Raw genomic sequence first — 23,406 nt, forward strand, 5'->3', positions numbered from 1 at the left:
ACCATGTTTTTTTCCTACTCCCTTGTGACTTAAAATATGTCCATGGTCTCCAAGGACACTTTCTGACTTCTCATCATTGCTTTGCAATGCAATACTTGTATAACTTCTTGTAAAATCTTGTGAGACTCAGAGGAGACTGTTAACTTTCAACATACATACTCATAACATGCACAGTTATTCCAGAAAGCAAATGATTTTGAGATTTTTTATTTTTTTAATTGAGGATTATGTGGTGGATATTCAAGGGCTGGGTTCAGCCTCATCTGTAAGACGGGAGGGCTGAAAGAAAATGAACAGCTTCTTCAGAAGGGAGAAATGCAACAGAAGAATGAACCTTAGGTCAGTGTGGCTTAATCCAGAAGATCTCTCTGCACGTCACAGTGGGAGACCCCTGCCCGGTTATGGGCAATGTCACGGCTCCATTGGGCTGCCTGGTGTGCGCATCTGGGCCCTTCCAAAGAACTTTTTACAACCTTATAAAGCTGTCTTAAAAAAGAGGTTCTAAGGATGGGCTCTCAGAGGAGTTTCATTACAGGAAAAGAATAGACTTACTGAAACCACCTATAAATCCATGCTTTAATAATTAGCTTGTGGTTTTGCAGATCGATCCCCAAAGTGGTGCTAGTGAAAACAACCTGGGAAACTTCCAAGTTGTGGCACAGAGATTTCAGAGCAGTTGCTCTGTGTCTTTTGATATTTCTTTCATGCTTACTACAAAGCAAATGTAGAGAAAAATCACTATCAGTAAGTGAGGAGCTGCAGTTCTGAGTATTGCTAATATAATGCTTCTGGGCAAGCCTCTTCATTGACTCTGTTGAGGTAGAGAAATGTATTAAAGGTGTAGGTCTGTATACCAAAGTTTGGAGGAGGGGAAGGACAAATTTCTATTTTTATTGGGACTATCATCAGACATTTCTTTTAGTTACTCCACAATTGTGGAGGCTATAAATTTAGATAGTTGTGTTCTACAACAACAAAGGCTTAAAACTGACCCAGCATCATACACATTCTTTTCCATACAATGGGAAACTTTATCAGGAGCAGATTGTTATTTTTTAACTCTCAAGCCAAATAGATTGGAGCCCTCCACCAGAAATGGATGTGTCCTGACTGGCTGTTGGAATGATGCAGTGGAAACTGTTCTGGACTGGTCCATGGCAAGCATGTATGTACGTTTGTGCCTTGGGTGGGCAGTAGAAGGCAGCTGTGCTTTGACTGACAAAATGAAAATTTCATCCCTTGAGAGTTCTTTACATTTCAGAACAGGTTTTTTTTTTTTGGTTTTTTTTTTTTGCTTCTGGTCAAGAACGTAACATTGAAGTGTAAACAACTTGATGTAATGGAAAACTTCATATTGGGAGTGTCACAACTTCTGTTAAACTTTCATGGAAATGAAACAGCTTAGGAATGTGAACAGGGGTAAGATGTGCAATGGAGCAACAAACCAAAACCTGCCTACCTTCTTGTGAACAGAGCTACATTTTCATGATGGGAACAAGTTTCCTCATAAAGCATTGAGTTTTTTTTCCCATAAAACTGGACACAATTTGTTTTCATCTCCAAACTACTTCATGTAAACATCATGTACATAATGTAGAAACTGAGTATTATCAATCTCGTTCTATTGCAAAGAGACAGCTTTTAGTAAAAGGCTTAATGTTTCAAGTTTTCATAGATTATCTATAATTCTATCTTCTTGGTTATGATTTTCCATCTGAATTTGCAGTAGGGAATAATATCTTTCTGTGCCATGATTAGTATAACTGAGTAAGTTTTAAAATAAGGTTACTGATAAGTTACCTGTGTGCTATAAATTTCAGAAGGCTATTCACCTCAGAAGCGGGAATTACTTGGTATTGCTGATAAATCTTTCATAACATTAAAAAAAAAATAAAAAAAAAAGAGAGAGAGAGAAAACTCTCTTAAAAGGTTTATGGAGCACTTGAAATGAAACCAATTTCTTCATCTCCTTTTCAGACTGGCTTTTGGAAGTGCTTTAAAGTGACAGCTGAAAGAGTTTTTCCTGTAATGTCGTCTTTGACATAAAGAATAGCGCTACTCCAAATTAACATTTTAACATTTAGCTATAAATAAATAAATGTTTACCTCAATTTAGTCATGAGATAAATTATTAGGCTTTTGATCTATGATGTAACCACAGCATTATTTTCAAGTAACTACAGGAAAAATAGGCTTTAAGATAAAATGTCAGTTTCATAGTCACAGCAGTCAGAAGACGACTGGGGTGTTAGTTTCTGACTGCCTGCAAGGCATTATTATATTTTATTCCTCCTACTTCAAGAGTATACAAGGAACTGTTTGGAAAGAGTCACTGACTCTGTTTCATGTTGAAAACTGTACACTTTTATTTGGAAGGCAGAGGGGGTTAGTAAATGCTTATTCCTCCCTAAGCCACTCTGGAGTTCAGCAGTGCTCTGATCCCAGTGATATCCAGGATCACACTGTTGACATGCTTGATTATGCAACTGATGCATGCAAAATGATTATTCTCTAGTAAATTACTGCTCTTAATCTGCGTGTAATCCGTTCCCTCCCATGGCAGATACACACAAACTAATCCTTGTACTACTTTATAAGCATGGTAAACGTTCCTGTTGTTGTTTTTTTCCTCCAGTATTCATAAAAAATAAAATAATTGGCTCAAAAATGCAACAAAAACCTCCTTTTTAGAAGATATGCTACTTGCTAAGGAAACCATGTAAATGTATGACCTAGCAGTCTTGCTCATGAAAGAGGTATGTGAGAAGGGACTTGGATGAGATTATGAGAATCCTGTTACAGAAATAGATTTAGTTAAAACTCTTAACTTATTGGAGGACGGGCTAAAACAGCTGAATGTTTTGAACTTTGTGAGATATTTAAAGCTGTGCACAGGTATTAGTATATTCATCCATGTGGAAGAAAAAGCTGAAATATCTACTAGCTAAAAGAAGGCTTTCAAGAGGAAAAAAACCAAATCTACACAAAAGTTCACTAAGAATGTTTAAATTCTCAGTTGTTAATATAGTTTGAGTTGATCATATTTTAAAGTATTTTACAATGTGTAAACATTTCAGAGAAATGTTACATTAGATTTGGTTTTACTAGCCTTGAAAATAAAGATTTTTACAAATAAATTGTGCTAGGAACACAATGCTAGGGTATGTGCATCTAACTGTAAATGTATAAGGACAGAATTAGGAAGGGTGTTAAGGAACATTAGTGGTTCAGGCAGATGAAGTGGAATTTCCAAGGTAAGTGGTCACCTTGGTTTTGAGAACAGTATCGGGGCATAATAAAACTGATGCTGTAAATGCACACGATGAGAAGTCTGTGCTCTATTTCTTCTCATTACCTAAGTCAGACCTTTACACACTAGAAACACAGATGGGTTTGTTTGCTTTCCAGTTCTCAGAAGCTTGAGCATGGCTGCCAGAGAGAGGATACTTCCATGAGGGCTGTAGATGGTGACACAAAGTGCCCCCCTGGGAGGGTACATCAGCCTTGGTCTGACCCATAAAAGCTGAGGGAAATGACACAAGGCCCAGAGCTTGTGTGTGAGCTGCTGCTGAGTTTTCTCACCATTAATGTATCTATTGCTTTTAAGAAAAGATCCTCTTATTATCAACTAGAACCCTTGGGAGGTGGGAACAGCAGAAGGAATGCAAGGTCACACTACTGCCTAAGAGATACCCTTCCAGTCACCCCATGGGTGAGAAAGGCTGGCATGTCAGATTCCTGCTGCAAAGGTACAGTGCTGCCTAGTAGTTCAGTAGAAATACACTTGACCTTACACATTAAAGGATACTTTTTTGGTAGGGTGTTTGGAGTATTTCTTGTGTTTATACTGGTTTTTGGCATCAGTGAGTATAGGCTCAACTTAGAGTCCGTTTTAGAAAATAAAATAACTTATCTGAACCTCTTTCATCACATCTTGTCACTTGTTTTGTTTCTTATGACTACTGAAAACCCCTCAATAACTAAAATAATCAGTCATTTTGTCAGATCCTCAAAAGCATTTTCACTTCTTGCAATTGCAGGCTTTGCCTGTGGAAATGTGTAACAGCCTTTGCTTAGTGGCTTCTTCCCTGCATGTCTGCAGTTGCTGACATGTCCTGCTGAGAGGCACCCAGCTGGGGACAGGTGGGCTGCTGTCTCACTATAATGTCATGGATATTGCTGTCCACCCAGATCAGAGAAGCAGCAGGCACCCTGGTTTTTCTGTTCCCAAATGAAAAAGACAAAAATGTCACAGAAGCAGGGAGTGCATTAGTTCTGTCTTTGGCTGCTGAGTGGGAAAGTGCCTTTAAGCTGCAATTTATACCCTTTGAGGCATCTCATAAGCACCAGGACATATTTAACTGACCCTCTTACTTCAGCAGCAGTAAGTCCAATTTAATAGCATGTTTGATCCACTGTAACTGCTGGCTTCCTGCAAAAGGGAAATTCTCACTCTATTTTTCTGCTCCCTTGTATTAGATCTAATACTTGTAGAGCTTTGCAATCATCCGGGTAGTTTGAGGCAAAATATTAGGTTTTGTGGCATCAGTGAGCTGATCTGACTCACCACATAGCTTTGTTACCTGATGTCACAGAGATAATATCCAGAAGTAAGAGCTGGAAAAGGAAAACAAGCTGTGGTTTTGCTGACAGCACTGGTGATCTTGTCTTCATCTAACCTTACCCATAGGTTCAAAGATGTACCTGGGGAACTGTGCAGGTGCCAGTAGGCCTTTTGATTAGCAGACATTGAGGCAGATCATGACAGGTGCTTGTGCATCCCTCAGTCCTAAAGCCACCACTATGCTAATGTCAAAATATAAGCCTTCACATCATATTTCTGTTCAGCGGCAAACTATTAAAAAAATAAAGTAAAATCAAATCAGATTAAATCTAAGTAACCTGTATTAGGAATGGAGCAAATCCTTACAAGATACCGGCATCGACAGATTTTTGTTTGTTTTGTGGTACAGTTGGTATGGAAACGGGCGCTTAAAGATCGTTTCAAATATGTGCGGAGAGCCATTGAAGATGATGAGCAAGTTTTGAAGAACAAATGCAAGTTTGGCCACAGGAGAGGACAGAGGAGGAAATCTTCATCTTCTGAAAACAAACCTTATGATATCAAAGCGCAGAAAGAGGTACCCAACTTTTGATGCTCTGCATATTTGATATCATTTATAGATGTCACCAATTGGACATGAAATTCTTTTATATTTAATGCAGTGTTCCCACTCTGCCTTAGGTTATAAATCTCCAGTTACAGTGATAAACAATAGAGGTTTACACCTAAGAACTGAAACCTATAAAAATAAGAATGCAAAGTGATGCTTGAGAAGGCATGAAATGGTCATACCCTACTACCACATCACACTTCGTTATATACTAGCTATTTGGACTAATGCACAACATGCTTAGTGATGCTTACAAATGTATATGTGCAGATGCAGTATTTCCCTTTAGTTAAATAACTTGCAAAGAGCTATTAATGCCCAGTGAGTGTCTGAAGCACACTAATTAGCTCATAAACTTTATGCTTTGGCAATACACCTCACATTCCTTTCAGTGCTACAATTAAAATATGGTAAAACTTAATTACAAGAATATGATAAAGAAGCGATTCAATTAGCTTATGTATGTCCATACTGCTAACTCTTTACCAGGCATATATGTGTCTTTGGGGAAGCAAGAGTGGTTTGCCTGATACATTTTTGCCTCTGGCCCAGGAAGCATCCAGGTGGAAGCTGAGATATGTGATACTGTATGTGATTTTTTTGACATTATTGTGTGATAGAGAACAATGAAGCTTTACTATAAGGCTGAGATTTCCCATTCACTGATGATACTTCAGAGAAAGCTTCCTTCAGAAAAAACGGATGGGCCTCCTATCTTTAAACAGAAGGAGGGTTGCAGGAAAGCAGTGTGATGGGCTTTCTGACTTTGGTCAAAATCTGTAGGTAACCAGAGCCAAATTAAATGAGGATGCCTGGAAGCTTTAACCTGTATAAAGAACCTGATTTAGAGCAGATGTAGGAAACAGTCTTTGTACAGATTGGCACAGGGGAGCTGATTATTGAAGGACATGCAACCATTTAATGAGGTGAAACAGATTACCTCTGTTGTTTTTTTAGTTTTGACTCTTAGTCTGTGTAAAATATTGCTGCTGTCAGACTGATACTGAAGCTGGGGAGCCTCTGGGGGTGGTCTTAGGGCCTACTGCAGGGAGGCAAATGGTAAAACCAATCCTTTTGTACGTCTCATGGCACTCCACTGGCTTCCCACTCATTGTGATTAAGAAATTGTCTTTTCTGATGAAAGAAGTAAACATGAACGAGCACTGCCAACTCTGAGATGGAGTTTCTTTTATGTCAATACAACTTTAGATTCAAAACCCTTTTAGACATTTTGTAGGAGTATGTTTGTCTTTGAGGTGATTAAAACAAATGACATCTTGTTCATCAATGTGATTATGCCACTGCAGGAACTGGAAACTTGAAGCAAGGTTTCAAAGAAAGCAGAGAGTGTAGGAGTTGGCAGGAGATCCCAGGATAGGGGTGGAAAGGGAGAAATGAAGGGGAGAAAAGCCATCAGCAGGTAAAAGAAGAAACCAAGTTAATTAAATGAGTGAAAGATTTTCAAAGTTCTAACTTGATGTGCAGGAGATACAGAAACTCTTCTCTGAGCCACGTGGTTGAGGGATGTTGTTGGCAGCTACAGAATTAGTCTACGCAGTGAATGTTGTACACTGTTGAATCAGAAGTGATAGCCTGTTTTCCCCTTATATTAAAAACCTCAAAATCATGTGTTTGTAGGTACACAGCCAAAGTGTTAAAGTGGATTTACAAATGATCATTCAATGGTTGTATTGATGTAATGTTTTTCTACTAAAACTTTGATGTGTACATATAGTGTGTGGCACTGCTTAGTTAATATTTTAAAGTGCTCTGATAGTCAAGTGAAAACCTTTGCGTACAAATTGCTGGTGCGCACATTATGCCTCATGCTTTTTCATATCATTCAATATCTCCATTGTTCTGTGAGTTAACATGAAGGGGTGAAGTATGGGCAGTTCCTTGATGGAGCATAACAAATTTCATCTCATTTTGCTTTTGCTGTTTTATAGTTTGCAAATTAGAAAGCATTTGTGGTCAGAAATAAAATGACTTACGTGGCTTTGAAAGTTTGCAATTAATACTGACATGCAAGTCTAGCTCTGAAAGTATTTGACTGGCTCAAGAGGGTAATTGTGTATAATTAAAGCAGAGCCTACTTTAATTAAATATGAGTCAGTGTGGATCCTTCAGTAGGCTACATGTTCATTTTGCATGAGAGCAATCTATGCTGTTTCCCCAGTCTTTGTGTTCAGCTTTTGGACATGAAGGGTGCCATGACTGCTATGCTTTCTCAGTTCAACTTATTGCTTATGTTTCAGATTCAAACTTGTGACAGATCACTCAGATTTTCTTTTTCACTTGATCATTCTTTCCCCAAATAAAATAACTCAAAAGACGTACTTCGTACTAAACATCATTATGATAAACTTGAAAGTTGCCACAGGAAAAAAAAAAAAAAAAGTAAAAAAAAAAGGTTGTTTCTTGCAATAGTGGAATTAAAAACTCTTCTATACACTGTTTTTATGAGACGCATTATGCCAGAATGTATTCCAAAAAGAACAGTAAGACCCACTTCCTAGTACTCGAAGATCAAGACACAAGATTCAGATAATTACATGAATAGCTACCTATGAAAACCATTTCTTAATCTGAAGAAGAACCCATTTAGTAGAAAAGTTTAGCCCAGGCAAGGGTTCCACCACACTCCCAGTGAGTATGCAAACATATTATTTTTTCTTTAGGCAAAGAGAAAACACTGAAAAGGCTACTGCATAAGTACCTTGACAATTGATGCCAGCTCTGATGGAAGTAGGCTCGGCAATCAAGAACTGTTAAGCAGTAGCAATACTCTAAGCAATAACATGACTTGCAAGGAAATTAGGGATGTCTTTTCAAAGGAAATCGTATTATGAGCTGCTGGGAGCTGATGAGAGAACTGCAAACAGCATAACGAAAGGCAATGTAACAGCTATACCAACATTACCACTGGTCAGCAAGATGGTTCCTGTATCAAAGCATGGTCTAAAAGAGGAACTCCCATGCTCGCATCACCAATCCTGCCTGTGTGATTTTTATTATCATCTAACAGTTTCTGCCTTTTCTAGAGAACAAATTAGTGGAGACCCTCAAAAGAATATTCCCAAGGTGTCCCAGGTGAGAGATCCGAATCTGCGGTCTGCAGTGAGTAAACCAATCACGTTCAGGGCTCTCTACTGGCCCTTTCTCAATTCACTCTCTAAAACCGAAGAGTTAATAGGTTCTGTTGACATTCTTTATAAGAGATCTTGATCACTGTCATTAGCAACAGTGAGGCTACATTTACTATTCAGGAACTGCTATATACCCTTGAGATGAGCAAGAGATGCTTGCTGTTCTCACCAGAGGACCTTTCATCACTCTGTGATTAGTCAGTCATTTTACTTTGGTGTTGACATTAATGACTTCTAGGATTTATGATAGTGGCTTTTAACAATAACTAGAAGCTTTTATACCTTGGTAATGCACATCATGCATAAAAATTCTTCCTTCCCTTGAAGAGAAGTAGCAACTTCTCTGACTGGGACACTCATAACATGCTAAAGGGTACAAGTTAGGGCTTTTAACAAGAACTTAACTGATATTTTTACTAGAATCTCTGGCCATATTTTGTGGGGAAAAAACAAGATTAAAGAAATGGACACTGTGGAATTTGGGCTTTGTGTTTAAGAACCTATCTCCTACCAAACTACTAACTATCTTGCTTCAGGAAGTGAGATAGGTGAGGCATTTGGACCATAGTTTTTTTAATGTATGTATGCTTCATTGTTTAAAGGTTAGCATCTTGATGCAGTCTATGCAGTCTGTATACAGTTCCAGTAGAGCTTTGAATATTCTCTGTGGGAAGGGTGACTGCCAAAAGCCATCTGTAGCACTAGCAAAGAGCCCTATTATCTGTGTGACTCCCAGATCCAGTGACTTTAGTTACAGATACTTGAGATGCCAAGTTAAGAGTGGTTATTGGCATAGGCACTCAAGTATGTGTTTCCTACAACTGTCATTCTTCCCTTATTCAAGGGCTTAAGAGTCTTCCTAGGGCCTCAGGCAAGGTCTAGGCTACGCTGATGTAAAAATGTTGGATGTACCCTGCTTACCTCATTAATGTTTGACCTCTTTTTCTATTCTGTTTCACAGTATTTCTCATCTGCTTGTAGCAAAACAACAACAACAAAAAGCAAAACAAAACAAAACCCTCATTTTTAAAAGGTATCAAAGTAAATTCTCATGTTCCAGCAAAAAACAAAACCACAATTTCTATTATTTAAAAATAAAGGAATTTCTTCCTATTATCCAGCAAGTAAGTACACTGCCATTAAGACTGTGCTGAAAAACATTAAATATCGCTAACCAACAGTCTTATTATCACTCCAATGAAAGTCAGCGTTACTGGTAACATGACTGAAAATCAAGCCACATGAAGGATTATTTGTTTAATTAGACACTGAAAAAGGAGATCTTTAATGCAGATCTGTCTTTAGTCTACAAAGGATTGCTTTTCCACAGTGTATTGCAATAACCAAAGGTTAAAGTTACTGTCACACTTTTACTGGGATATTGCTGTACTAGATGAGCTTTCTTGCTTTGATGATAGATTCTCCAGAAATTAGAATGCGATGGGGTTGGCATAACGGTTCAGTAGTCAACTCTCCAAACCCATTCACACCCCAAATGTCAAAGTTAACTTGACATCTCACTTGAAATTAGTGCAAAATAGGTTGCAAAGTGGTGTCCCATTGAGGTAACTTCTTTTTCCCCAAATAAATCCACCTCTCAGTTACCTTCCTACTTACCTTAACAATCAACCTGTTCACAAATTAAAAACTAAAAGGAAAAAATGAAAATATTCTGAGTCCCACATTTAGGTGTGACTGAGTTAATGTTCAGTTATTACAGTTTTCCAGAAAAAAAGCAAATTAGAAAATAGGAACAGGGGTTGAAGACTATGAAAATTCAATTATAAGGCAAGTTATGCACTGAAGACATTTTGTTGCAAGCATGACAGTCTGTTAATTTATATATGTATATAAAAGACAAAATTTACCTCGATGTTAGAATTCAATAAATCCTAAGGTTCTAAATTATTTGTGTAAAATTCAAGTGATGCCATACTCTCCCACTCAATTAACAGCTTTCAGACTGTATTTGAATGGAACCATGCTTAGAAATAATGAACAGTATACATTAGGACCCTTTCTCCCTTCATATTTTCAGCTAGGCTGCCTGTTTAAACAGCTACTCATCCATAAACATCTGAGTTTGCTGTTCTCTAATTTCATGCTGGTTCTGCTAAAGGCAGCCACTGCCATTGGTCTTTATGCACCAGCGAGGTCCACTGCTCTATGCTGTTCCTGACTGATAAACAAGCACGCTTGCTCTAAATCAGCTGGAAATAGAAACATGCAGTGATGCAGTAATTCTAGCCTCTCAACTACCACCTAATCTGTATTTCCGTAGCTTTGTATATTACAGTATATTGTTTATATTCTTTGTATAATTCCACACTTGGAATGAAACTGTACAGAGACTAAATGAACTGCTTAGATACAGAAGGCATAGACTTGCTACTGTGTGTAGGAGACGAGGAGGCCCCCAAATCATAGCAAATTTGGTGTCTAATACCAGCTCCAGAACACTGTTTCATTGCAAGAAATAAATATTCTGCACTCACCAAGTGTTCTACTTCAGACTTATCATTAAGCATCCTTTAGATAAACTTTGGCTTCTCCTGCACTTAAACAACCAAGTAATCTCTGAAATATTGAAAGCTACTAAAGCCAGTAGAAAACTGTCCTTCTTTTCTATCTAAATGGTACTAGTGCAGACTTCATAGGTTTCTGAAGTTCTGTTATTTGACTGATTGGTTAGACGCACTTCACAGCTAGGTATTTTTATCCATTATACAGATTACTAGTTTAAACAAGGTATATTTACAAGGTATAATTTAGGATTACCAATAGCTTTCTTCAGCCTAGGAGTGCAGCTTAAAAAGATGAAAAGATTACAGGTGATGATTGCTCTAGGCAGGCAGAACACTGCAAGAAAATCACTTACTTATGATCACCTTCCCTGTAATGTAATGGATGATTACCATAACAAAGTCTGGCTTTCCATCACTTTATTTTTCTTAGTGGGTAATGACAGCGTTTCTTTCTGACGATGCTAGTCTATTTTTGCTAGTACCTTTCCATTGTTCCTTACAAAAATGTCATATGGAGTTGTCTAGCTAATTAATAATCTTATTAACCTAACTAGTTCTTCAAGACTTGGCTGACTATATGCAGAGTCCCTCAGCTGTAGCTGCTTGCCTTGCCTAGGTGAATGGAGATATACTGGAGTCAAGGCAAGGTCTCAACTGGCTCTGAAGGGCCTGGAGCATCTCCCCTATAAAGAAAGGTGAAGTGAACTGGGTCTGTTTAGCCTTGAGAAAAGAAAGCTGAGAGGGGACCTGATGCAGGTCTATAAATATCTGAGGTGTGAGGGGCAAAGTGGTGAGGCCAGACTCTTTTCAGCCGTGTGTGGCGACAGGACAAGGAGAAACGGACAGAAACTGGAGCATAGGAAGTTCCACATGATTGTGCGCAAGAACTTCTTTACGGCGTTGGTGATGGAGCACTGGAACAGGCTGCCCAGGGGGGTTGTGGAGTCTCCTTCTCTGGAGATATTCAAGACCCGTCTGGACACCTACCTGTGAGACCTGGTGTAGGGAACCTGCTTTGGCAGGGGGGTTGGACTCAATGATCTCTGGAGGTCCCTTCCAGCCCCTACATTTCTGTGATTCTGTGTCTTAAGGGGTCAGTAGAGAAGTTACACAATAAATCATTCAAATAAGCTGTAGCAAATTCCTAGGAGCAAACAACATTTGTGAAAAAACTTCAAATGTGTTCAATGATAAACCAGCTAAACTTCTAAATGTGATGTACCAACTTGGAGGTAGAAAATTTGATGCCAGTTTCCAAAATTTTGGGAACGTGTTGATCAATAAATTTACTATTTTTATTTGCCAAATTGACAAGAACTAAGAGATGAATTACTTGGGAAAGAATCAATGAAATTTCTGTAAACAGAAGTCATGCTTCACAAAGGTGTTAGTTCTTTGAAGTATTCAGCAACCCTGAGGGCATCAGAAATTCAGCTGATATAGTTCACATTAACTTCAGGAGAGATTTCACCACTTGCCTTTTAAATGCTCTTAAAAGATATAATCTGAGGGGATAAACTGGAGCTGAGCAGAAATAGTTTGGTTGTACTGTAGAAAAGATTGTTAATGCTTAGTTTATGCAGTTAAATATATTTCTAAACAACGGGGAAAAAGGAGAACAGCTGGCTGACCAGATTTGCTGGTGCTTCTAAGGGTACTAAAGGCAAAGGTTGTCTTTGGAGAATGGTAGAAGAACTTCATGTTACTGAGTTAACAGGGCAGAAAAACAGCTGGTAAAATTCAATGCCAATGGATGCTCAATAAGGATCAAGGAGAAAACCCAGCTCTAATAACATAGACTCTATGGGCTCTAAGCTTATTATTATCATTCACAAATGATATTCTTATATCTTGCTGAAGAACATTTGGCACAATGATAAGCAGCTGTTTGAAGAAAAACATTGAATACTCAGAGTTATCTAAGAAAGAAACAACAGGGAATGTGTTATTCCCCTGTACACACCGGTAGTATCACAGTATCTCAGCTAGTGCTTTAAACTGTATGGTGCTTGTTTTGTAAAGACTTTAGTGAAATCAGACAATGTGCAAAGATAATAACAGGGATTTTTTAAAGTACAGAACAACTGTTTTATGTGGAATGATTAAATAGGACAATCTTGTCTGGAAAATAGATAGTGGACAGAACATGGTGTAGCTGTACAACTAGAAGCGAACAGTTTGACCTCTATCTGACTGAATCCAGTAAGATCATTAGAAGATGAAGGCATAGCTTTCGACACCACAATAGTTAAACTGCTGAACATAATGCAGGGCATTGTGGAAGGTACAAGTTTGCCTGGGTTGGAAAAGTGGCTGGAAGAAATGATGGAAGAAAAAAAATTACTGGAGGCTAAGAAATATAACAATGTGTCTACTTGAAGTCCACCAGCCCCCGTTCATTGGAGTCTTGAAAGGACTCAGGGAAATGGCCACTGCTCTGCCATTTCCTCTCAGCCAGCTTGAGGAGGGTATGAACCAAATCATTTGATCTGTGACCTCTCCTTCTGGGCATTCAGATAGAGGACAGGAATGCCTGGTCTAATTGGTCACGCACAAATGCTACTGTTCAGTCAAGTCCTTTATGAGAGCAGACTATGCTGATGTAACATTGGCCTAGCAAGGGCTAGGGAGTACCTGTGGGAATCACGGTAATTAACATTCAGGGCTGTCTTTCTTCTTCGATAACATTGGCTATTGAAATCCATGGATATATAGTAGGAGGGAGACAATGTTTTACTTCTATACGTTGTACTTGAAAATCTTGGAATTTCACATACACAATTTAAAAAAGGATTTTTTTCCAAAAAAATGGAAAATTAAATTGTATATGGAGTGCTCTGCAAAGCAGTCTTGAATGTTGTATTTTTTCAGCTCTATGTTTTAAATATTCTGGGAAATAAAACAAAGAAGTGTCTGAACTTGCATTGGCCCTGACCCATAGGCCACCACTGACATAGATGATAGCTGTATTAGTGATGATACATTTGAGAAAAGCTGGTTTAAGTGTAGTGTGAGAGGTAATGACACTAACAAAGCATCTGTATGTTTTCTCAGCTTGCTTCAGTGGGCAAATTCACTGCTTCCTATGGTAGAAACTAAATAGCCACAGGCTACAGCCACAGATGTACCGCTATGGATAACCACCTCTCACACTTGTAATTACTGTTTGTGGAGTTACAGCAGGGACAATAAATAATAATAATTCTGAGGAAAATCATTAATTAAATCTTCAAGTATGGAGTAACATTGTCTGTTAAGTGACTCAAATAACGCTTTCCATTAAGAGGTTTCTTTCTCTTAATTCCTCTGGTTTCCTTCTTGGTAAATACTTCCATTGTATGAATATGGAAGTTTGTTGTCCTGCTTTTAGTACCTGGATGAGTATGAAGAAAATCCTATTTTTCTTGGCAATACAGACCTAATATTGCTAAAGAGTTACACTGAGATACTAGATGATCATTATGGTCCTTTTCAACCCAGGCCATTCTATGATATTAGAACAACCTATTAATTAAAACAACAAACAAACAAAAAAACAACAAAAAACAATACCAACCCCACAATTAGGCAAACTAGGCACATGCATTTACTCTAATGTGTAATTGAGCCTGGGAGAACTAGCTGGTAGCTCTGGAACCACATGAAGACAGATTCTGTGTATATGATAGGGTGACAGTACACAAGAGTCAATTCACAGAGCCAGTACCCAATCTGCCCTCCAGGACCCTTCTGCTAAGCTTCACTCACTACACTTTGATGTAGACTCCATTGTGAACTGACAAGATAACTCACATCAGATGAAAAGTGATTTGTTACAATTCTGTGCTTGATTTGTTGCTAGGAAGAATCTACTTATCTTGAAGGTGATGCAATGTACGTACACATTAACTGGCTGAAGCAAGAATATATGAAAACTCTAAGAAACTGGAAAGAAGTGAATAATAAAATGAATGCAACAATGCAAATACGAAGGAAGATGATCTGTGATAAGACACCTTTAAAGGACATTCTTAGACTTTTTCCTTTCTTAAGATGCCCCTATCAGGTAACAGAAGTACACTTAATAATGACATTGATTTATACTATAGATGTGACACAACTGTGGATGTTCAGGGATGTTTGGATCAACACTGTTCTCTTTAACATTTTTTTGCATCAGTCAAGAGTTAACCATGCCATGCAACAGCAGCAGGTTGTTGGAAGTCCTTTGATGATACTTCATATACTTCTTCCCTGTTTTGAAAAGAAATGAAGCCATGATACCATCCAACTTACAGTCTTTTTTTTTTACTTATCTTACTGTCATTTATTGTTTTCAGTTTTGGCTTTAAGCATTGCAATAATAATTATATTTTATTTTAGCTTTTTAGGGAGTTCCAGCTTCTCACACACATGGATGTTTATCAGAAAACAATTAAGATTTTGGAGATTTATTCAGAAAGCATATTATCTTTATGTCTGGTGAAGAATAATCCAATGAACATTATGCTGCAAGAACATCTGAAAGAGAACACAGAGGAAAACGCTCTAAAATGTCAGTACAAATCTATGCTCTGAATATCTGTACTAGGTTTGGCTGGGATGGAATTAACCTTCTTCAGAGCAGTCGGTATGGTGTTGTGTTTTAGATTAGTGACCAAAACAATGGGGCTGATAACTCACCAGTTTGTCAGCTGTTGCTGAGCATTGTTTGCACAGTCTAAAGGCAGTTCCTCATTCTTCCTCCCAGTGAGTAGAACTGGGGGATATGAACAAGAGACTGGGATGGGGACAACCATGCAGTTGACCCTAACTAGTAAAAGAGATGTTCCATGCCATATAACATGCTCAGCAATAAAAAAGGGGTTGTGGGCTTTAAGGAGGTTAACCATCTTTTCCTCAAGAAATCAGAAGGAGGAACAGTCTTGTAAAAAAAATACTTTCCCTTAGAAAGAGAAGGACTGTTTTTAAGCTGGAAGTGAAAAAATGTAAGAAGCACTTAGTGCTGTATTTCAAGTACCCTGTCTCTCCAGGAGTAAATTCACTTTAGGGGTGAATGCACAAACTGGTACAGCATAAAGTCTCTGGAAAGCAGGGATCTGAGTCATACAGAGAGGTCCATGTCATGTTTGGTTGCTGGCTGTGAGAAGGGAGCAAGTAACTGCTGCCACTCACCTTTCGATCTGAAAACTGGGGTGAGGGTAGTTCTGTAGGGACAAAACATTTGAAAGAGTTACTCATAAAATTTACCCTTCTTGAACTGCAGCTGTAGATCCCTGCACCTCAGCTAAACTCTGTGAGAAGTACTTCTTGAGAGTTTCATTTGCTGTCCAAAAAGGCATAATTCCAGGAAGTCAAAGCAATTACAAAATAACCCGAGTTGGAAGGGACACATAGGCAGTCCAGCTACTGACTCCATACAGGACCACCCAAAAATCAGACCATATGACTGACAGTGTTGTCCAGATGCTTCTTGAACTCTAGTAAACTTGGTGCCATGACCACTCGAGGAAGATATGCATTTCCCAACTGGACTATAGAGTTTGTGAGAGTGTTATGAATTTGAATACTATGGCCATTTGCCAGATGAGGCACCTAAACTTTTACTGTGGCACAAGCTACTCATCAAATTGGACTGAGCAGCAGTTCCACTGCTGAGTTGTTAGTTATTTCATAAGCCACAATCTGTTTTTCCAGGATATCACAGTGCTACAATGTTTTCATCTGTATTTCAGAAAATTCTTGTCTTTCACAGATATGAAGATGACTGCCTCATGTTTACTTCTGCCAGATGTCTTTGGAGATGACTGCAGTCTGTTTGCTGCAGTGAACGAGGAGGTAGGAAACAACACCAGCAGCTGTGGTCTTGTTCTTATGAGCTGCCTGGGCATATCCCTCAGCCTCTTGCTGGCCCAAATTAGCTCCTGGAGAAGGATGACATTCTCCTGCCTTTTGGATAAAAGGCAAACATTCGCAGAAATGCAGGTTAAATTCAAAGCGGTACTACTACGCTTACTGAATTTTTTGATGTTTTTACAACTTACAGTTTGCCAAATGATGCTGTGATATCATTTGAAATATTCTTTTTCTTCATTTAGGTGAAGGTATTGACACCAGTGTTGGAAGTTAAAAATCCCTTCAATGTGAATTCATGCAGGTTTGCTCTGTACGTAGAAAAACAAGAAGTAGCCCAGCTCAGTGACTGTACCACAGCTCTGGCAGCACTGGTGGCTGCATTTCACGTGTTCAATATCCAGTGCCCAAGCAGAATCCAAAGGACGCTGAAATTCCTCATGTCCCTGATTTTTGAGATGGACATCCCTCAAGCATTCCTCCCAGGTCAAGTAAAGAGAGGGCTAGATCCCTAACATCCCAGTGTTTGCTAGTGTACTCAGGAACATTCGGAATTTTGTCATACATCTTTGCTGTGAGGATAAATCACTGCACTTGTTCTAGTGAAAGCGTCTGTATATTACTAACTGTTATGTTTAACAATGTCTGCTGGTTACTTTTGGAAAAATCTAAAACTGTCTAGAGCAGTCTGAAAGCATTAGAGTAAATACAATGTTCTAGCTTGCTGCAGGTGTTATGTATCAGTTTCCCACATAGAGCATTTTACAGATTAAGACAGAATTTTTACCATCAGAATTAAAAAGTACTTATGAGTGAATGTGAGCACTTAGTGTTCTGAATTTACACAAATTAAAGATTTGTTACCTCTCTTACTATGTTATCTTCATGTGATCATTGAAAGTGCTTGAATGTATTTCTTTGCTTTAAAACACTGAAGATGATGAGTTTTCATTCTTTAGCCAATGCATGATGTGTTTTCTTCTTTCTTTTAACATTAATCCAAAATTTGCCAAATGAGGATTCTGAGATCAGTTCTCAAAGTAGCAAGAATGACTTTCTGGGATGCTGTCATATGCATTTGTAACAACAGCTTTTGTGCTCGGAAACAAATGCCTCATTTTCTATCTGAGCTTATTCCCCAGAACAGATCAGTCTTCTCCACATGGTACGTGTCCTGTCTGCCCGCACAAAATGGAGCCCTACTCTCTTCTTCCACAGTCTCCTTTTCTCCCTACCATAGCCTTCTTAATTCCTTAAGTGCCTTGCACCCCTGAAAATCCTGATATAGTGGATTGCTTTGGATGGACAACAGCAGCTGCCAGCAAGCTTGACCACGGCATGAGTTAGTATATACAGGATGGTAAATAGCTTTTTTTAAAACCAAAACCAAATCAAACCAAACCAAAACATTCTGCTAAAGAGTTTCATTTTTCACCATTTCTAGAAGTGTTGATGTAGTCGAAGCAGTATCTGCATTCACCAGTATTCTCCACACTCAAAAATGTGGCTTAGGAAGCTGCAGGGATTTTCTTAAGCACTGCTTGCACAAGGGTGAGTCCAATTCAGAGATTACAGTGGTATAGTGCAGTATGAGGGGAGAATACTGCAATAAATGACCTGACTCTCATAGAAAGAAGTTTCAGGATTCTCACTTGCCTCTCGTGGAAACTGGGATATCCTTAGCCATGTAACTGCTGGGTCATCTCCAACACAACTGCAATTATCATTTCAAAGATCAACTATGTTGGAGTATTTTTCGTGTCCTACTGCTTTTGTTGGGTGCTTTGTAACAGAGTTTGCCCTATTACCTTGTCACATATCATACAAAAGTGAATGAAGTGATTATGCTCTTGCTAAGTAAAGAGAGCTTCATTCAAATGAAGTTTTCTACATCTCGTAGAGAGAATTAACCAGACCATTTCATTTAACCAGACCATTTCATTAAACTACAGTACCCTATAAGTAGGAATATAAGAATTCAGGTAGTTGCTAATGTTCCTAAGTGATTTCTGTCAAGTGGCAAAACATTGGTATTCCCTGAAGGCTTCAAAGCTGGCACATGAGAGAAAAACACACACCGAAAGTGAGAGTTCAAGGAAGTGAACTACATGGAAGGAAAACTATAGAATGTAGCATTTTCTGTTCCATGTCAGCTGTGGTCAATGACAAAATTCAAGTTTATGGATCTAGGAAATGTTTTGGGTGAGGTCAGCTTGCAGTAGCTGAGTTGCTCTTTCAGATGCACAAGCACAATGAAATACAGTGAAGAACTACTCCGCACCACCCTCTGGAACATCCAGCTTAATTTGAGAATCCTGGGCATACATGAATGTAACAGACAGGTCCAATTCAGGTTTTATTTGTATTGTAGTACAATAAGAGTGCAATTTGACTGTACAAATATTGAACAAAATGTAAAAAATATTATTTATGCAATGCTATGGAAGGAAATTAATAGAGCAATGCAACTTACTTCATACTGACCCTGTTTTACCTCATACAATGGGGCAGGTACCAGTCACCAGTGTGATCTGGAAGGGGCACAAAGGGCTCTTGAAATCTTAAGGAACTTCAGCCAAAGAACAGCCTAGCGAAATCTGTGGGAAGATTTTAAATTCTCCAAGTTCTGTACAACGGAAACACTGTTCTTACTGAGCAACTGCCCACCTCAGTACTAAGATGAGGGCTGCCAAAAGCTTGATCCAACTCTTCTCTCTCTTCTTGTAAAAGCAAAATTCTGGTATATTAGTAGCTAGGCTTTCTCCAGTGTAAAGTGCATCCGGTTTACATCTTATGTGTATATATACCAAGTGCAACAAATTTCCCTGACATAATAAGCCTCCAAGTACCTGCTAGTGGAATCTGCAGCCTTGCTAATGACTTGGTGAAGCCCATGCCTTTTACCTAGTTCATGCCTATACAGGATAGGTGTTTAAGTAGCTTTTCCCTCCATGCTTTGGCTTTCCTACTATGCTTAATTCCTTTATAAATCAGATTTTTCAGCTAGGAAGTGGTTGGTTAAATAATTCTCCCACCATTAGGAATACAAGCTTACGTTGAATATGAAGCCAGAGTAGCAGTCCTAGCTTTAGCACACTGTTTATCTCCACTGTTTTGGTATGTATTCTGGAGACTATCATGTGCTGCCATTAATAAATATATTTTCTTTTTCTGCTAATAATCTTACCCCAAAATACATGTATTTTCCTTCATGTGTGGAAGGACTGTAAGCAGACTCCCATGTAAAAGGCTGGGGCTCTATTGTGCAGCATAAATGAATGTCTTCTATGAAGTCAAACTTTATTTTTCAGTTGCAGCCTTCTCTATACTGATCTTTTGGTAAAATACATTAAAGATGCTGGTGGAAAAACTCACATAACATTTTTGTAATCGTGCAAAAGTAAAAACATTCAGTTATCAAAAAAGCATTGTAATTTCAACCCCAACAAGGTTTGGTTTGTTACAAGCAAACAGACAGTTTTATAATCTGTAAAGTTATATGCTGTAGCATAAAGTGTCACATATGTAACATTAACTGTTTCATCTTTAAACTATGGCACAAATTTGTATTAGCCATAACAGTCTCATCTGGCCCATAGCCTAATTTTTGGCTAATCATTTTTTATTTCGATGGTAAGAAATAATAGCTACCAAAAAGTAAAATGGGTACACGAAGCAGAATTCAGGAATTCTTAGAAAATATTAATGTTCCCTTATATAATACAGCATAAATAATCAATGAAGGTTTTTTCTTGATGTCCAGAGAGTGTTAGAGATCCTAACCCTCCATGGAGAATTAGCGCCATTAGTTTGGTAAATAGGACTAGCTGACTTGGTTGTTAAAAAGTACCTTCTCAAAAGCGTGAGCACTTCCCAGAAGGATTCAGATGTATACCGGCTCTAGGAGAATATGAACAGTCCACCAGTGCAGAACATAGTTTTCTTCCTTTCTGAGAGTCCTTACTCAATAATTCTGGTGAGTCTTTGTGCTTTGAATAAAACATGAGCTCCAGTGGAGGAAGCTGGCTTGTACACGTTTTCCGTTATCTTCAGAGTTCATTGTGTGAGTTTTTCTCTGCAGCTTTGAACATCAGAATGGAATTAAAGATTTTTAGGGCTGGTCCCAGTTTAATGCTCATTATTTTGACTATGTCTGATTGGGTCATTAGCAGAAATGCTTCTCCATCAATTTGCTTTAAAAGAAAAACACACAAAGCTATTAATAGGTCTGACAGTGAAGCAGTATAGATGTTTCAGAAAACATAAAGAGAAAATTACCCGACAATCTAAAAAGAATGGTTGAATACAAATGCTTTCAAACTCCAGGATAGCTTTGCTATAAACTTTTTAGACAGATTAGTCCAAGAGAACAGGATAATGATCTTTCTGCTTGAAAACAACTGTCTGGCTAATTTGTAGCTAGCTGGTTGGTTTTTTTTTTTCATACTGACTGTATTAAACAAAAGCTACTAAAATGTAAAATGAAGTCGAATTCAACAGTGCTGCAACATAGTAACTAATTTTGCCATTTTAGCTTTTCCTTGTATGCAAGCCTTCATAAGCGAGTCTCCAGATTTCACTCCTAGCTAGAGAACTGGAACCCTCTTCAGGCCACTTTTCTCCGTCCATTCAATAGGAAATTAAAATGAATGCCCCAAATGTAAACACGGGTTGGACTAGGTAAAACTGCCTCTGATACAAATGCCTTTTGAAAAAACACCTTTTTTCTCTTGTTGTGTTTCTTTCTTTAATAAAAATTACAAACCAATATTCTCCTGTAAGCAAATCATTCTGTCACCAGGATTCTAAATCTGACCATGAAGAGTCAAAGCCCTCACATTCCAGAGCAAACTGGGGCAAATACTTATTGGTAAACTTCAGTATCTTTGGTATCTGCAGCAACTTCTCAGTGTGAACAGGACAGCTAAGCCTAAAAGTCAATTGTGTTTAAACTGGGAGCATTGCTTAGACTTAGAGATACCGACTTGAGATAGAACTAGTGTAATTAATTTCCTGTGAAACCAGGACATGAGCTTTCTGAATCAGACGTGCTGTTAAGGCAGAACACTGCAGCACTGCAAGCTGAGAAGCACTGCAGTGAGACCAGCACCACATGGTTATTGAGGTTACTGTCAACTCACTTTATTTACAAAGCCAGACTGGATGGGCTCAGAACCAGAAGCACTGCAGTATAGGGGTGCCTGGCTTTTTGCAGCTTCATAACATAAGGATGGGGGTTCATCTCCACAGCAGAAGTCTGAACCAACACCTTCTACCTACTGAAAGACCTTCAGTTGTAAGCTTGATAGAGTATTCCAGAATGAACATCTTTCAAGCCTGTATGACAATTAGAATTAGTAGACGGGGTATTATTTCTCTGTGAACTGTACAGATGCCAGCCAGTCCACTCTGGTTGGCACCACTGGCAGAGAATGGTCCTGCACAGACAGATGGAGCTTGCTCCCCTATGGGAGGCAAGAATTTTCTTATACCTCTGAAAACAGAAGTATTTAGGATTTATCCATCTCTGTTGCACTCCCAATCTGTTGATTCAATCAGCAGTGCACCAGCTGTTATTGATTTTTAAATCTCTTGGAGAGACCTCCTAAGTGACGCAGGATGAACTCGGTCTGCATAGCAGATACAATTGTAAAATGCCTAAAATCTAAGCAAGTGCAAAATGCCCAGAGATTGTTGGTCCTTAGATTAAAATCTACATTGCAGCCTGGAATTAGCAGGGCCATGCTCAGGAGGTGCATTTACCTTCTCAAGTTTAAGTACCACAGTTATTCTCCACTTGCAAGGGATGACAACATGGGATATTACAGCATCATACTTTGCACATTCATATGGCCTGGTAAGGATAAGCACCTGAACTATTCACACTGGCAATCTGTGATCAATTAGCCTTCTTGAAATGCATTAAGTGTGATAAGACCTAGTTGAAACTTAGTTTTATCTTCTTTCTTCTCACCCCATTAGCTGCAAAACAACCTTACAGTCCATATACTTGCTTTTGACTTCAAACACAAAATTCATCCAAACACTTCTTATATGTCTTTAGTGATGAAATAAAATTAATCTTTCCATTAAGCTTTGTACTCGATAACTTTTTGAAATAAAATGTACCCACCTCATCTTTAAATACCTTGCCATGTTCTTCACATCCCGGTAAACTCCGTATAAATTCAGAGACCTGCCACAAAGAATAAAACAACAGATTTAATAAGACTAGTGTTTTCTCAAAGTAATCTTAAATGCTAACAAGCATTAAAGTAATGGTTTTTAGCTGTTTTTGCATCTTCAGTTTAAGCCTTCCACATTCTGGTGATGTATGTAGTCACGGAGCTGGACATGTAACTAGAGGGATTAGCAAACTGGAGCACATGTCACTGTTGTGCACAGGACATCTTAAGACTGGAATATAGATACTCCCTCAAAATCACTCAGTTACTCTAATATGAAGATCCAGAATCATGAGTCTTCTCTTACTGATTCTCTTTTCACAAACAAAATTAATTGCTGCCTTCTTCTCCTTTATTCTTTACAGCAGAAGAATTAGCAAATCCTCTATCAAATTTCAATTTTCATTTTTCTCTGGTAGAAGAGATCCAGCAGTTTCATCCACAGAAAGGTGCTTCACCTCTGAAAATAAAGCAGGGACCTACCCAAGCATGACTACCCACCTGAACAGTGGCAGGGCTCTGATCTTGAAATTAAGTGTCA

The 23,406-nt window shown here is 38.5% G+C and overlaps 2 protein-coding genes and 1 long non-coding RNA gene across 17 annotated transcripts in view; 1 reads left to right on the forward strand and 2 right to left on the reverse strand.

The window, feature by feature from the left end:
- Positions 1-17,645, forward strand: part of SAMD3 (sterile alpha motif domain containing 3) — a 29,999-nt gene extending 12,354 nt beyond the window's left edge. The window contains exons 5-9 of the mRNA XM_015858563.3: positions 4,974-5,141; positions 14,690-14,893; positions 15,211-15,382; positions 16,583-16,665; positions 16,926-17,645. Of these exons, the coding sequence (XP_015714049.2) occupies positions 4,974-5,141; positions 14,690-14,893; positions 15,211-15,382; positions 16,583-16,665; positions 16,926-17,195 (897 nt within the window). The 3' untranslated portion in view covers positions 17,196-17,645. The remainder of the gene's footprint in view (positions 1-4,973; positions 5,142-14,689; positions 14,894-15,210; positions 15,383-16,582; positions 16,666-16,925) is intronic.
- On the reverse strand, positions 15,128-16,961 carry LOC146761414 (uncharacterized). Its single transcript, XR_014944052.1, has 3 exons — positions 16,872-16,961; positions 16,003-16,034; positions 15,128-15,348 (listed from the first exon to the last, which is right to left on the reverse strand). It is a non-coding gene; the product is annotated as an uncharacterized LOC146761414 (long non-coding RNA).
- A 1,378-nt stretch (positions 17,646-19,023) lies between the features above and the next one.
- Positions 19,024-23,406, reverse strand: part of L3MBTL3 (L3MBTL histone methyl-lysine binding protein 3) — a 76,482-nt gene continuing 72,099 nt past the window's right edge. For 13 of the 15 annotated variants that reach the window (XM_015858558.3, XM_015858553.3, XM_085541669.1 and 10 more), the window contains 2 exons: positions 22,814-22,876; positions 19,024-20,873 (listed from right to left, as the gene is read on the reverse strand). In XM_015858558.3, coding sequence (XP_015714044.2) covers positions 20,730-20,873; positions 22,814-22,876 — 207 coding nt within the window. In that variant the 3' untranslated portion in view covers positions 19,024-20,729. The remainder of the gene's footprint in view (positions 20,874-22,813; positions 22,877-23,406) is intronic. The other 2 variants (XM_085541672.1, XM_032443586.2) reach the window with 1 other exon arrangement.

The sequence above is a fragment of the Coturnix japonica genome, chromosome 3, assembly GCF_054131305.1.
Source record: "Coturnix japonica strain WE chromosome 3, WE-NBRP24, whole genome shotgun sequence".
Taxonomy (NCBI): Eukaryota; Metazoa; Chordata; class Aves; order Galliformes; family Phasianidae; genus Coturnix; species Coturnix japonica.